Source organism: Pogona vitticeps, chromosome 4 (assembly GCF_051106095.1).
Source record: "Pogona vitticeps strain Pit_001003342236 chromosome 4, PviZW2.1, whole genome shotgun sequence".
NCBI lineage: Eukaryota > Metazoa > Chordata > Lepidosauria > Squamata > Agamidae > Pogona > Pogona vitticeps.
This window is the reverse complement of record NC_135786.1, coordinates 214,786,599-214,803,206: the sequence shown is the minus strand read 5'-3', so window position 1 is coordinate 214,803,206 and position 16,608 is coordinate 214,786,599. Positions and strand designations below refer to the sequence as shown.

The window sequence follows — 16,608 nt, the reverse complement described above, 5'->3', positions numbered from 1 at the left end:
GTTGTGTGTGACACAGAGCATGAAGCAAAGAATGAAGTGTAAAGAGTTGTCTGTGGATTTGAGAGAAAATATTGTGGAAAAACATCGACACTCTCAAAGCTACATCTCCAGAGATCTTAATGTTCCTGTGTCCACTGTGTGCAATATAATCAAGAGATTTACAGCCCATGGCACTGTAGCTAACCTACGTGGATGTGGATGGAAGAGCAACATTACTGAAAAATTACAATTAATGGTTGTTCGAACAGTGTATACAGAACCAAGGTTAACTTTCCAACAAATTCAAGCTGATCTGCAGGCACAGGGTACAACAGTGTCAGCTCACACTATCCATCACCATCTGAATGAAAAGGGACACTATGGAAGGAGACGCAGGAGGACACCACTGCTGACACAAAGGCATAAAAAAGCAAGACTGGAGTATGCCAAAACTTATGTGACAAAACGACAATCCTTCTGGGAGAATGTACTGTGGACAGATGAGAGAAAAGGACAGCTTTCTGGTCAAAGACATCATGACACTGTTTACAGAAAATGAAATGAGACATTCAATGAAAAGAACACACTCCCTACAGTCAAACATAGTGGAGGCTCAAAAATGTTTTTGGGGTTGCTTTGCTGCTACTGGCACTGGATGCCTTGACTGTGGGAATGGTATCATGAAATCTGATGATTACCAAAGCATTTTCGGGCACAAGGTAGTGTCAGAAAGCTGCGTCTCCACCAGAGGTCATGGGTCTTCCAGCAGGACAATGACCCAAAACACACTTCAAAAAGCACTCAGAAATGGTTACAAACAAAGCACTGGAGAGTTCTGAAATGGCCAGCAATGAGTCCAGATCTAACCCACAGAACAGCTGTGGAAAGATCTGGAAACAGCAGCTGGGAGAAGGCATCCTTCAAATCTGAAGGCCCTGGAGCAGTTTGCAAAAGAAGAGTGGTCCAAAATTCCAGTAGAGAGGTGTAAGAAACTCATTCATGGTTACAGGAAGCGATTGATTTCAGTTATTTTTTCCAAAGCGGGTGCTACCAAATATTAAGGGGTGTCAATAATTTTGGCCAGTGCATTTTTGGGTTTCTGTGTGGGACTGTATCGGAGTTCACTTTTCTTCTCTTTGTGTGTGTGTGTGTGTTGTTCCAATACAAACCAAAGAAATGAAGATGTGAGTGCCAAAACATTTGCAACTGCAACAGTTTTGTGAGAGAAGGGTTCTATTTTCTGACAAAATTGCAAGGGTGCCAATATGTTTGGTCATGATTGTATTTTAGAGGCTTTCTTTCAGGAACCAATTCAAAAAATAAAAATGGAAAGAGTCTCTTTTTGTGTCTCCCCCACCATCATTAAACATGAAGATCCCATTCTTGCTCATAGAACTTCTATATCATCAAGCCTCCTTTTCCTTTTAAACCTTCCTGGGCAACATTGTAACCCTAGAGAAAATCTGAACTGCTAGAAGAACAATATTTCTCAGAGCTTATGAATCAATCTTGGCAATCTAATGAACCACTCCAAAGTCTCTCTAACAATTTCTTTCCTCTACTCTATCTTGCAACTCTAGCCACCTTTAAGAGTCTGCTTTTGAGTGAAAGAGAACTGCCAAAATCTCCTGTGGGAACACACATCTCTTTATAGCGACTTCTAGCAAGCTGAGAGGCTACACCTGACAGTTTGTCAGGACTGACATTCTAGACCCACAGGGATGATACAGATTTAAACCAGTACACCAGAGTTGTGGACAGATGCCTAGATACGAATCAAAACTTTAGAAAGTACAATTATCTACAAAAGACAAGAAAATGTTTACACTGTACAAGTTCCTTACAACTGTGCTCAGCCAAAACCAAGCAATTACTCATGAAATCACAAATTGCATGTTGTTTAAAATCAAACCTGCAGCGCTCAAAATAAGTACCAATCTTAGCTTTATTATGTGGAACTCAAATTCCAAGCCTGTACATTGGAAGGAAATGATTAAAGCTCAACAACCTGCATTTCAACTGAACTTAGAACTGTTATTTTGTTAAGAGAGGAAAAAGAGCAGATTTCAAACAGGGGCATTAGAACAGCAAATCACTATATTTCAGCCTTTTTCCTAAGTGGTTAAAGAACTATGCAGCAACTCCAAAACCCTTTTTATATGCACACCTGGGAAGAATTCTGAATCCTGTTACTTTTTTCAGCATTACCCTGATGTGGTTTTCACCAGATGTTTAAATGTTACAACATGTACATTTTCTTCTCTTCTTCGAAGGCAAAAGGAAAATAAGAGGAATATTTGACTTCACTCCACAAGAGACCTATTTAATAGTTTGGTGGTTATGTAAGTAAAGGTAGCTTGGCTAAGTCAATGTTGACGACATACAGAACGACATGATCCTAATGAGTTGGAAAATATTGGCTCTCCTGAGATTTAACCAGATGCTACTGCGCTGAGAAAGCTACTGTATTATTGAATTTCATTTTTATGAGGTAAAATTTATTATTCAGCCATTAAGGTATCTCACATGAAGTCTTGCATAAAATAGTTTTGCAGTTACTTTCTGGAAAGTAGATTTTACTTTAATACATCATTTACATGAGGGATTCAAATGCCTGTTTGATCACCTTAAACAGAGAAATTTCAGGTCTGTAAGCAATTTTCCTAAAAAAAATACCAGATTAATGGAACTGGACTGTCAACAAAATTATGAAGTACTTGAACAGAACAAGGAAAATGCAGTAGCAAGTTCTAGTTTCTACAGAAAACTAAAGCCATGTGCAACCTGTGTTCTGGAATATCAATGTAACAGCAATCAAACACTCTTTAAGTACACCAAAATAATTGTCTGAGGAAAACTGTAGAGTAGGAGATAATCTCTATTAATTCAATTCTTAAAGTAAAAAACAATATTGACTGTTAAACCTATAAGATTATCAATTATCTTCACGTATATGTGTAAGATTAATTAAGAGTACACCTAAGATGGTTAGATAAAATAGTATCCTGATAAACAGCATGCATGCTTATAGAGATAGGAAATAGCTGTAATTGTCTATAGTAATGTCTGATCGGTGAAAAAATTTTTTGTTGCTGTAATGTGTGAAGCAAGTCTTGTTTGCAAAGTACAAAAATGTTAATTTTAGTACTGTAAATGTATACTACCAATGCAATTAATACAGTGGCTTGCCTAAGGCAAGCTCACAGTTGTTTTTAAATTTATTTCTCCCTTGTGGGATTCAAGGCAGTCTCAGGACACCCACCCATGTATTATATCTAGATTAACCTTCTGCAGATAAGCTGGTGGATACTTAGGCAAATAAAAGCATTTTAGTTCTTTTACTATCATGTTTTTAACACATACCATTGTTTACTAAACTTACATTAATAAGTAACTTTATACTCTAATTGTATTTCTTTCCATTTAGCTCTGAAATTTATACCTTTATGTTAAGTGGCACTCCCAGTGTTTTCAGCATGTATTATTTCTAAGTGAGGTTGTAAGAGAGAATTTACCTAAACTTTCATGTACATTTTAATTTTATCCCTTCTTTATAAAAAAATTATTCTTAAAACATACACAGAGCCATTAACTAAGATCTGTATAAAATAAGGTATTATAAGAAGCTCACTAACTACTGAAGCCTAATTTTAGATTAGTAGGCAAAATGAACCAAGACAGGAGGTTTAACTCCTCAAAATGATTTTATCTAATGTTTCATCACAAAATGATTGCAACGAAGACATCTCAAAAGTTGAACAAACACAAGTCTTGCATATGCTTAGTGTTAGCAAAAACATCAAGAACCAATATACAGATGTATATCAAGTCTATAGAATGATATCACATCTTCAAACTATAAAGAATAGGCTTACAAGATTACACAACTGCAAGAGGGGTGATGCCTTTTATTGGACCAGTAAAAAGAAAATAATTAACAATCTTTCATGGATTAAATCCACTACCTCAGACTAACTTCAAACTACTAATTGCACCATCTTCCAGTGCAACGGGGGCAGGGGGAGTCAATTAATACCAACTGATGTCATTTTTCTTTATAAATATTACCGTTTTAAGAAACATCTAGAATTATCTTAGGACTTGATCACACTTCCCAAAAGAACCCCAGTTACACAATTTTTGCTGTTATTTGGATTGCTTCAGAATTTCCTATTCACATTACGCACAGCTAACATTGATTTATTTTCCTCATCAATTGGTTTATTTCTTCCCTGCCAGGAAGGTTGCTTTAAAATGTACAAATCAAGTATCACTTCATTCCTTACCATTTCAGCACATGTCAACGTTGCTGTCAATTTCCTTTGTGAAAGGGTTGGGGTTTTGAGCACTGTGGCCACTGTGCTCGTACACTTTATATGTGTGTTTGTGTACATATGTATATATATGTATATATGTGTGTGTGTGTGTGTGTGTGTGTGTGTCTATATATATATATATACACACACACACACGTGTATATATGTATATGTATATATGTATGTGTGTGTGGATATGTGTGTGTGTACACACACACACATATATATATATATACATATACATACATACAGACACACACACACACATATATATGTAAAGCCAGGAACTGAGAGATATGTGGAAAGCAATGTAGCAATGGAGTTCAAAACCATGCCAATGCTCCCACCAATACATATACCATATGATTGCTAAAATACATATATATTGGTACAACAGGGGGATTAAAAGAATCAGTATATAATGGTTTGCATTCGATCCCAAAATTTTTGCATATCTCTGTGTATTTATATATTTTTGATGTTTTATTTGTGGCTGGTCTTTTGACCATAATAAAGTTTTTATCTTATCAGTATACAGTGGTACCTCGACTAAAGAACGTAATCCGTATTGAGACTTCATTCTTAAGTTGAAACGTACTTAAGTCAAAGCACCATTTCTCATAGGAATGCATTGAATACCATTTAATCCATATCTGCTGTTTTTCGTTCTTAAGTCGATGCGTTGTTCTTTGGTTGAAGCATTAGTTCCCATAGGAACTAATGCAAAGCCAGTTAATCCGTATAGGGGGTGAATTTTTTTTTTATTTTTTCTTCTTTTGACCTAAGGTGAACTTAGGTAAAAAAAAGGGCAGGAAAGGATTTTTTTTTCTTTTTTGGTTCTGAAATCGAAGCTTTATTCTCAAGTCAAAGCAACTTTTTGCGAATGGAGCTGTTCTTAACTTGAATCGTTCTTATGTAGGGACGTTCTCAAGTCGAGGTATCACTGTAACTGGGGTTCTTTTCTCACATGTGATTGAGCTGTTAGATACAAGTGGCATTTTAACAGAATGGCTGTACTAGGGATCATCATTTATTCTTGTGGACATGGCTCTTTAAACATGCCAAACTGAATTTCCAAGGCAAAATGCGATGGACTAAATCCAACACACTGCTAGCTAAGGAAAATAATGTGCTAGCTGAGTTGCATGTATTTCTGTTAGTACAACTAGAAATGTCAGTGTATCTAATACAGAACCAACTGAATTCCTCCACATGTTTATGTATGTATATTAGCATTTTTCAGGAGGAAAAAAGAAGACACGTAATCACTAGTAAAAATAAAGCAGCACTATACTCAGGTAGACCAATAATCTGCAGTATAGATCAGTATAGATCAGAACAATGTACATGTACCTGAAGGGTGGAAGACTTCATTCACTAAAGCTTCATTCACAACTGGTGAATTAACATTTCCAGTATAAGCCCAACTCTGCCATACACTTTGTACTAAAAATGTTTGGGCTCTTGTTGCTTGAATTGTCAGATTTGGAAGCTCAAATATACATTCATTCACTGCCACATTAGACCACTTGGACCTATGGAATAGAAGAAAAACAAATAGGTGATTAAATCTGTATACAGAATTCTTGAAAGAAATGTGAAATATAGAAATGGAAAGACTGAAACAGCTCATTAATACTAGAAGATTTAGACAACCCGTTTTTTCTAAATGTTTTAAATTATTGATTTGCCATTAAAAACTAGTGTTAATTCAATTATTCTATTTAAGATTTCATAGCCAGTAGCAATCTCTTGATTTTCTCTCTTCTATGATGTGTGTGTATATGTATGTGTACATGTAGTTCTAAAAATAAATCAACTAAACATATTGCTGGTATGCCTCTGAAATCTACCAAACTCAAATTCCATGTGTAATTCCAACAACATACTACAATCACCACATTCTGTATCATCTGTATATTGATGGGCCCACTGTCTCAGTTATGCCTTTGATAGAGTCAAGTGTAATAGAAGGTAACTACTGTAACAATCCAGGCACTACCAGAATGATGACAAGTCAAGCATATGCTAATACAGTGAGCCACAGTTGTTATATGGTATAGTTATGAGATGTATAAGTGGTCCTACATATGTGGCAGAACATAAACTTGACCTCTGGTCAGGGAGATTATTGTCTGAGGGTGAAAGATCTGTTGTATTCTGCTATGTCATGATCAGACAACTCTCTGCTGACGTTTGGATCTACACTTGTGGGGGGCCCCTCTCCATGGGTAGCTGTGTCTATTAGAATGGTCCACCTCTCGAAAGGTACTGGATCCAGCTGGTTTCCATGATATTGTAGGAGGTTTTCCAGTTGATCTGGTGGGTGCTCCTGTGGAAGCCCAGATCACCAACTGGTATACTCAGTTGATTCAGGCGGTTGACATGATCACACCCAAATGCCCTTTCCACTGCAGAGCTCGACCCACAGTAGAAGGAGAATGGAAAAAGAGAGGAATAAGCAGGCCTGAGATAGCACCTATTTCTGGGAACTGTATTCTAAAAAAGGACACACACACACTGTTCTCTAATAAGCATGTGAAGTTCTCTGAACATCTGACAGTACTACTAAATGGTAATTGGATAGATAATACTAAATACACAGAATGGTACATTGGTATTAATCTACATTAAGTACCTATATTGAACAACCTGTAAGGTAAATATTGTACGCAGTTGTCTTTTATTGAACACAACTAATATTCACAAGCACAACAGAAATTGCATTTTCCAATAGGAAAAACTATCAATAATTCATGAGCAGAAGAAATTAAGTGAAATGTCATGAATGTACACTGATGTACATACATAAAATCTTCAAATGTCTAGGAAACGTTTTCATGAGGCATCACTATAAAAAAAGGTCAAATTTCTTTCCCAGCTAGCGTCGCAAAGATTACCCAGTTTAACATTTAGTATCAACTTTTTTCTGCCCGCTTATCTATTCGTACATTTCCAGCAACCATAGGATTGAACAAGACTACAGGTTGCAACTTTGTTTCTGAAACCACAAGGCATGTAAAATAGAGAGGAGTAAGTAGATGCAATACAAAAATGCTAAGTAAAATGTCATCCTGACTCTACATCTCAGCATCTGCAGCAATAAATAACTCTGTGTGATGCAGAATCTATAAATAACTTCATTTTAAAACAGGTCACTAGTTTGATGTGAAATACTGCTACTGTACTGAACTACAGTAACTTTTAAACTTGCAGCTTTCACATTAAAAAGTTCCCTAATGGCTAGTAACACTATATTAAATAAAACCTTTTCAACAATATGCAAATGTAAAACTTACTGTAGTTTTTAATGCTTCCCAGGGGACAATGATACTGATTTTGAGTGGTTGGGGAGAGTTTAAAGAAAATATTATGTGGCAACACACACATACACACTGAGAGATATACAGACACCAGTATATTATACAGTACCACATGTGCAGCAAATATTTGTTAAATTGCATGAAGACGATAAACTATTTTACAATATATCCCTGTAATAGTTCTGAAACAAAAAATGGAATTTTTTAAACATTTTCCTGTATTCAGAGTAAGATATAATATAATGAAATAGAATGGCTGTTATTGTGTAAAGCAAATCTCTCACCTCTTCATCACTTATATTTCCGTTATTCATTGCTGCTAGCATTAAATTCTGAAAAAGACTTTTAAAGTTATTTCTTGGCTTTTGTCCTATAAAATATGCCTTTTACATATGGCTATTTAGTAAAACAGATTTTAAAAACCTATCAATCCATTAGTTCTCTCTAGGGAGAGATAAACCTTAGTAGAGGTAGGGAATCTGCCACTCATTAAAGCCGAGGTTGGATCTATTCCAATAATAAATGTGAGACGGGAGGATCAAGCAGTCTTTGCTATGCAAAGGCATGGAGCTTTTGTTTCTTTGCTTGCTTGCTACAGGCTTCTTACTTTGATGCAATTTGCATTCAATCTGGCATACAGTTAAATTAATTCTGATCAATGTTCTTCAAACAGGGGTTGCCCCTCTAAGCAGAGATACTAAGGTTACCAAGTCATGCAAGTAGTCTACAGGCCTGCTATGAAACACAAGCAATGTGTACCTTAAGGAACACCAACTCATTCCTTTAAAATCAACACCTCCTAGTGATTGAAAGAACACTGCAATGAACAGCTGGCTGCACAGGTTTACACAGAGTCCCAAAATGTAAAGCTGAAACCTGCCAAGTATTTCCAAAAATTATTTTTTTATTACTCATATCCTGTACAGTAAAATAAGATTAGTTCATTTTTTCCAACCCAGGGCCAGTAACCTGCTACCAGAACCTAGTGACTACATTTGGGGGAGGGAACTGAAGAAAAGGCTGGATGCTTTTACACAAGTTACACAAAGTTTTCCCTGGTGGTTTCAGCATGCTTCACTATTGGTGGAGGGGGAGACTTTGATACTCTTGTTGTACACCTACAGTGTTATTTGTCACTTACCGTAGTTAAAGCACCATCTTAACTGAATTGGTCAGATTAAAGGATTAGAAGCCGCAGCCCTAGAATAACAAAGTTTTGAGGGGATGGCATTTTTTCATCTATACATATATATATTTGCATTTCCCACTCTAAAGCATTAATTCAGCCTCGAACGTCACTCATTTACTCTCTCTTGCAAATAAGACTCATAGAATATTGAAGGTGAATGTGTATGAGTATGTATATAAAGGCAGCTATCACAAAGACTGGTTCAGCTTTCTTAGTTTCTCATTACTGCTTTTATGCCCTTTGAATGCATCAGGCAACAGCACAGAATGCATCTCTGCACATTGTTGTCAGAACATTCTATACCACCTTCCTTGCATTTCTGGAAAAAAGTTGGACACGGGTGTGTTTAATGCATTCCTATGGGGCAAGAACTCACCGTTCAGCAAGGATCCTCCATAGGGGCAGCCATTTTCGCCACCTTGGTAAGCGAGGAATCCATCCAGAAAACAGTGGGCGGCCATTTTGGAACCACCAATCAGCTGGCTGCCCCCAGCTGGCCGGCGGGCGCTTCGGAAGGAGCCTCCAGAGGAAGAGGAGGAGGTGAAGCGGGAGACGGGGAGCCAGGCGGCCGGCCGCACCAGGGCTCATTCCCTTCCCCCCTCCCTACCCCGGGAGGATCAAGCCGGCCGGCAGCCGGCCTTTGGAGGAAGAGGAGGAGGTGAAGGGGGAGTCGGGAAGCCAGGCGCCCAGCCACGCCAGGGCTCGTTCCCTTCCCCCTCCGCTGCCCCAGGAGGATCAAGCCAGCCATGGCTGGGATAGCTGAGCACAGGGCGGATCCAAGCGGTGGCGGCGGCAGGGTGGGAGGGATCCGGATGCCTGGAGCTGCCCCGCGCCCAGCTATCCCAGCCATGGTTGGACTCCCAGGAGTCCGACCATGGCTGGGATAGCCGAGTGTGGGGTGGCTTCAAGCGGCGGCAGCAGCAGCAGGGTGGGGGGGGGGTCCGGACGGCTTCCAGTGCTTTGTGGAATTATAAGTGGATGCAATAAAAGAATGCATGCCTTTGAGCACAAATTTAATTAGATAAATCTAATATATATTAATATGCGATCTAAAATATTGCTAAATTCTACTAGGATTAGAATGGCTTTGCACATGTCACACAAAATACTTATGCAACTGACAGGATTTTATTTCCTTGAGCTTTTTCACTGATTTTTTTTCCAATGATTTTTCACTGTAATCTTCAAATTAGTGTAGACTTCCTCTCTTTAAAGAAAAGAGGCACAAAAGACCACCTCAGTCATCTGGAACTGTGCCACTTATATTTACAAATTATTGTCAAATTACAGAGCATACATTAGTTTATCCTAGCCATCTTCAGGCAGGCTTCCCATTGACTGGCTGTCTGAGAGGGGATTTTGTTTTAATGTGTTGTTGTGCCTTGTTGTTTTTAAATGTGTTTTTAGTATTGACTTCATTTACTGTTTTTAATATATTTGTTCCTTAGTGTTTTTCACTTTTAAATACAGTATTGTCTTTTTAATAAAGAGTTCAACTTGGTTTCCTTTTAAGGAGAAAGGTGGGGTAAAAATATTTTAAATAAATAAATAATCTAAAGACATCAACCAATTGTAACTAAAGAGAAAATCTTGTAGGTGTATTGTATTTTAAGAGTCGTAATAACTTCCCATGCATTATTCATTATAGCCTCATTTTTTCTGTTCTTCAAGCATACTGCATTCATCTGTCTCTGAAGAATTCACACTGATAAGCCTTCAGACCACCTACTTTAAATGCTCTCATTTTAAACTGAAACCTACACTTCATCATCTGGAATAGACTCTTCACTACTACCTTTCAGTGAAATATGCACAAGCCAGGAACAGAATATATTTCCCCACATGCTAGGCAGAACACACACCCCATATTTAGTTGTTGTCTCACCCAGATTTTCTGCTGTTTTTCTTATAGAAAACATACACAAATGGTTAACTTTCAATGTATATACTTGTATGTCTCTGTGTGTCATATTTTTAATAAATTAAGTAACAGACATCATTGCTGTTATCAAAAACATTTGAATTATATTTATTGATTTGGATATTTATAGAATGCACAGTAAAAAAGAAAATACTACATCACAATGTATGCTGAAGTCAGAAGCTGGTTTCAGAAGAAAAATAAGTATAAATTCTGCCTGCCATTTGAGACTGAGAGTGCATATCCGAGGTTGCACAGAAAAAAAACCTGGAAGCTGAGTAAATAGTCTATCTTTTCTGGGCCTGAGTACAGCTCAAGAAAGCAGGTGATTGTTTACTGAGCTAAAATTTGTGAATGAATGTAAAGGACGTATCCTACTGAAATCTCAAAAGTGAGGCAAAATACCTAAAATTAAAGAAAATTTAATTTGACAGTCATGGATTTTAAAGGATTTCTGAATTTAAGTGCATTTGCATGTTAAGCACTCTGAAATCTGTACTAGAAGAAGTTTACATCCACCTACATGAATTTTGACTCATCACACACTACAGTCCCACATCCATATATAACTACTAGAGCAGACCCACTTCAGATAAAAATGAGAACAGTACAAATTCAGAGTCCTGTTGCACCTTTAAGACTAAGACCCAGATATTCAACTCGAGCTCCCACAACAGTTAAAACACCTGGTGCACTGGTAGTGAATAATTCAGTGCAGCAACCTGAAACTGCATAAGATGGATATGAAGCAAAGTGATAGGGTTAATTCCCACCGTTAACTAGCATAATTGAGAAGGTACTTTGTATCATGTGGTGAATGAATGGAGAAGACCCAATGCCTCACAGTCACTTACTTAAAAGGAACTTGTGAAAAGACAAGAAGTGTCATAGTAAATATTTTGATTCTCCCAATGGTTTTGTTTTAGTTTCTCCAGGAGTATTGGGGGAAATAGAACTGTCAATAACCACAAACAAAAATGGGATGGCAGCACCTTATATTCACAATAGAGTCTTGAAGATTCCTGAACTCCAATTGTGATCAGTACCTCTATCTATCTATCTGTCTGTCTGTCTGTCTGTCTGTCTGTCTGTCCGTCCGTCCGTCCGTCCGTCCGTCCGTCCGTCCGTCTATTTAATCTTATATCCTAGTCTAATTCTGCACTTACTGTGTTAAAAGCATGAAGGGTGAATGGGACAGTTTGCAAATTAATTCCATAGTACCTTCATTCTTATCTTACACATGTATCTCAGCTGGCAATCAACCTTATTTATAGTGTTATGCAACCATTTAATAGGGGGGGAAACACTTGCTTGTGTCACATAGAGCTACCCCCTCTGCAACCAATTTGTCCTCCCATTGTTCTTTCTCTCTTTGCCTGTTCACAACAAGCCACAATTCTAGTCTCCTAAAATTCATTTTTAAAGCAGATCTTTCCAATGGGATTAAACATGGTAAATGTTTTAATTATAAGAATGAAAATGTTTATAAGCATTAAACTATTCATTGCTCTGAGACATTAAGTGGCAAAAATCACACTGTCATTTTACACCAGTATAATTCAAAGGATGTAACCTTTGGCAGGGAACTGCTGCCATAAGATAAGAAGTCAGTGCAACTTAGCATACAATAGATAATGTCTACGCTGACTTAACTTGGGGCTATTCATTGCTAAAAGTTAAACCACTTTCATTACACTCTTGGGCATAACCAATACACTTTTGGCCAGTATTTCTCCGAGCTGAATAGAAATGCATAAAATAGCACACCAAACCTTTTTATTGCTGACTTCAAATTGTTCAGTTAACACTGTCCATCTCTAACAATGTTACTTCATCTAAAGTCTAGACCACAAAGAATGTTATCCAGATTCTTCAAATGTAGTTTGAAAAGTGCAAATATTACGGTAATACCATATATTGGATGTATATTGTTTGGAATTATTTTTAAACAAGAAAAATGAAAGCTATTTTGCAGATTTATGTCAGAAATAAAGTTGAGATTTTCACTGCTAATTCAAAACATACTACCTAGGGGATTCTATAACAGTTCATAAAATGTCTTTGTTTTTCAAAACTATGGGCTGTTGTGTACATAGAGCATACATATCATCAGATGTGTGTACTTTAAGTAATACTGGAATGTGAAATCTCAAAATCCAAATAAAGCAGGTGGTATATATATACTTTGTTAAAAATGAAGTTTAATGACATTACCAGGCTATTCTCCCAGACTAGTTCCCACTCATTGCATGACTTCAATGAAGCTCTCAGTCCACATGCTGATTTCGATTTAGTTCAAGTGCTATTTGATGTATTTCATCTGGAGTTTTATTCACTTCATAATACACTTCATTTAATAATGTGGCTGCAGCACTCATTTATTTCTACTTCAATATCTTTAAATTATTATTTTTCAGTTTATATTTTAACATGTATTAATGTCAATATATTCATAATTTTAAACAAAACTAAATTAAAAAGCAGTTATTAAACATAGCCTATTAATTCACTAATTCTTGGCTGCAGTATTACAGAGGAATATAAATATTAATTTAGTCCCCACTGAAATAACATATCTGTTGGCCTAGTAATGTTCTGTCTTATTGTACTATGTACGTTAGGTTTAATTATCAAAAAGACTACATACATAAGTGAACCAATCACTTTAAGAGAGACAGCTCGATAGGTCTGAGGACAAAGACATTTATTTAAATTTGACTACATACTTGCATACATATACAAGATCTACCTGGGTATTCAGATTACTTTTGAAGCATTCTAAGATATTTGTATTTACTAAACAAGGAGCCCATTAGCAGAAATATATGCCTGAGTGCCCATATATATGCACATGACACTTTCTGAATAGAACTTTCCCTGGGTGTAGAACAGCACCCAGAAAAGTAATTTTTGCTATTTTCAACATAATCATAAGTTAAAAATCTAATTTTCATACTATACATATTTTCTATTCTCACTGAAACTCCAGCTAAAAGAATGAAAAGCAATCAAATGACTTAAAGGGGAGGGGGTTGGTAAAGTACCAATAAAACAGATAACCAACAAAATTAAGCTATCACTGCCCAAATACATGTTCATTAAAGCATAATCGTTAGTGATAGAGCAGAAAACCCCCACACCTTCATTTAACACTATTACAAAAATGACTTATTGAATATCAAATTAAATTAAATTAAAATTAAAGAAATGAATTTCCTATCAGATTCTGGTTGAATGAAGGTTAAAAACAAAACAAAACAAACCTTCCACATAAGATTCCAGGATCCATTTGAACTAGCAAAAAAATGAAGCAGGACAAGGACAACACTGAAAATTTTCCGTGCTTAATGAAGATAGCAAGGTGCCACAGCAATCTGTACTAGAATAGCATTTACAAACCCGTTAAAAAATTACACACACATACATAGTTACTTGACATGCAGCTGCACGTGGTGTTAGACCTCACATTCAAAGGATATAGACTTGAGTGAGAAAAGAAACTGTCAACACCTATGTTTTTGTGTCAGCTTATTAGATGTGGAATTCATTTGAAAGGAATGAATGGAAACAAATTCAAAGCAATAACCATTCATTAGTAGGAAAGATTTTAGTTCAAAATTCTAACAAGGAAAAGGACTCAAAATATAATAGCCTTAATTATATGAGCAGAGACTACAGTATTTACAGTGTGTTATGTTGTTGTTACATACTGTCAAGTCCCTTGGAAGCTCTAAGAATGAGTGACCTCCAAAATATCCTGTCCTCAGCAGCTCAGCTCAGCTCTAGTAAACTCAAGGCTGTGGCTTCTTTGATGCAGCCAATCAATCTCGCATTTGGTCTTCTTCTTTTCCTGTTGCCCTCAACTTTTCCCAACATTACTTTTTCCAGTGATCCTTGTCTTCTCATGATGTGCCCAAAGCAGGACAGCCTCAGATTCATCACTTTTCCCTCCAAAGAAAATTCAGGCTTTATTTGCTCTAGGACCCACTTGTTTGTCTTTATGGCAATCCAGGTTATCCACAAAGCTTTTCTCTAGCCCCATATTATACGTTAAACAATTTTCTTCCCATCAGCTTTTTCCACTGTCCAGCTTTTATACAATAGGGAACTGAACTCCCAAACTCTGGCTCTGTGGCCAGATGTCTAAACCACTGAGCTATCCGGTCAACTTAGACAAACAATCCCGCAGCATCTTAAACACTTCTTTTCAAGTATTTTTTTTTTTTTACTGCAAGACACTATATCATATACAATATATAATCCAATACACCTTGCAAAGAGAGGAGATTCCAAAGAAACACTAGCCACAAAAGACTATAACCCTACTTTGTTGCTACTGCTGCCTTTTGCCACCAGAAACTTCAGAACTATACCATGCTGCTGTACCTCCTTGTACAACTAGGCTCAGCATTTCCCTGGCAGAAAGTGCCAGCTGACTCCTACCCCCCGCCCCCCGGTTACATCAGTTGTTCGAGGCTGGGGAATATAAGGCAGATGCCACTGAAGGTACTGACACCAAAAGGGGTCACCCTTTGTCAGTCCCACATCTGAAAAAAGAGAAAAATGGAGAGAACTCTGCTGCGGCTTATCTGCCCTTCTCAGTTTGTATGCAACAATAACTAGAATTTAATGCTCCTCTTTGCTGGTGAAAGGATGTGCTATCAGAAGAGGGAAAGAGATGAAATAAATTAGGGAGCCACTATTTGAATTATATTGGGAAGGAGAAAATATAGAGAGGCACAGCAGCACCCATATTATAAGAGAAGGGAGTACAATCAGGTGTGGGTTGCCCCCAAAACTGCCTCCCATTTCCAACCCCTGGCAGTAAGGCCTAACATCCTTTAGGTACATCCCAACTGGATTACTGTAATGTGCTTTGCCTAGAACTATTTTTGAAGAGTGTTTAGAAACTTCATATAGTTCACAACAGCTCAGCCAGGTTGCCAACTATAGGGATCATATAAATCCCTTCCTACAGCAACTTTGCTGGCAACTAATTCCTTGACACCTTTATGACCCATGAAGCCCTCTACAAATTAAATACAGATTAACTGAGATATCATCTTGCCCCTTTCAAACCTGCCTGGATTTTGAGATATCCTGGACAATACCTTTCCACAGTCCTATCACTTTTAGGGATCAATTTAGTGGGGATTCAAGATAGGGCTTTCTCTGTGGCTGCTCCCAAGCTTTGGAATTCTTTGCCCAAAGAGGCTGGGATTGCCCTCTCCCTGCTGTGCTTCTGTCAGCAAAGAAAATGATATTTTTACTTAGGTCGGCCTTTGGCAGTTAATAGTCTCAGACACTAGATTTTAGCCGGTGTAAGGATTTTCTCTCTTTTATAGGTAAACTAATACTAGTAGTTCAAATGATTTAGAAGTATTTCAAATCTAATTGTATTTTAAAAATTAAATGAAATTAATTCTCTTTTAATATTCCCAACTTGAGTGAACTTTAACTCTACGATTGAAAATTGTAAGCCACTTTGAGTCCCAGTTTTGAAAGAAAGGCAGCACATAAATTAAAGATAACGATATATAAAATTAATTTATAATGCAATGATTGTAACCACAGATAAACCCCATATTAAGTATTTGAGTACTTACCAATGTTGAGGAAGCTTAAGCATTTTGCCATAGAAAGCGATACCGAAGGGGGGGACAACAGAAGCTGGTGAACTGTAACACCCATTAACATCCAATGAGGACAGTCCTGCCTGAAAACCAAATGCCTGAAACATAGCAAAACATCAAGCTAGTACAAAATACAACTAGCACAAAATACAAGTGCCAATGTTTTACACCAACAATAACCCATTTCAATTTTAAAGCCATATTATCCCTCGCCAATACTTTAGGATATAAATAATATAAGGCACAC

At 37.1% G+C, this 16,608-nt stretch overlaps 1 protein-coding gene across 5 annotated transcripts in view; it reads right to left on the bottom strand.

Annotated features, from left to right (window-relative positions):
- The window catches only part of VPS13B (vacuolar protein sorting 13 homolog B), a 495,255-nt gene that overhangs the window by 390,952 nt on the left and 87,695 nt on the right, over positions 1–16,608 (bottom strand). For all 5 annotated transcript variants that reach the window (XR_012086959.2, XM_020785369.3, XM_020785367.3 and 2 more), the window contains exons 16-17: positions 16,335–16,459; positions 5,649–5,830 (exon numbers count right to left, since the gene is read on the bottom strand). Coding sequence is in view for 4 of the 5 variants with exons in the window: in XM_020785369.3 (XP_020641028.3) it covers positions 5,649–5,830; positions 16,335–16,459 (307 nt within the window). In the remaining variant the exon portion in view is untranslated. The remainder of the gene's footprint in view (positions 1–5,648; positions 5,831–16,334; positions 16,460–16,608) is intronic.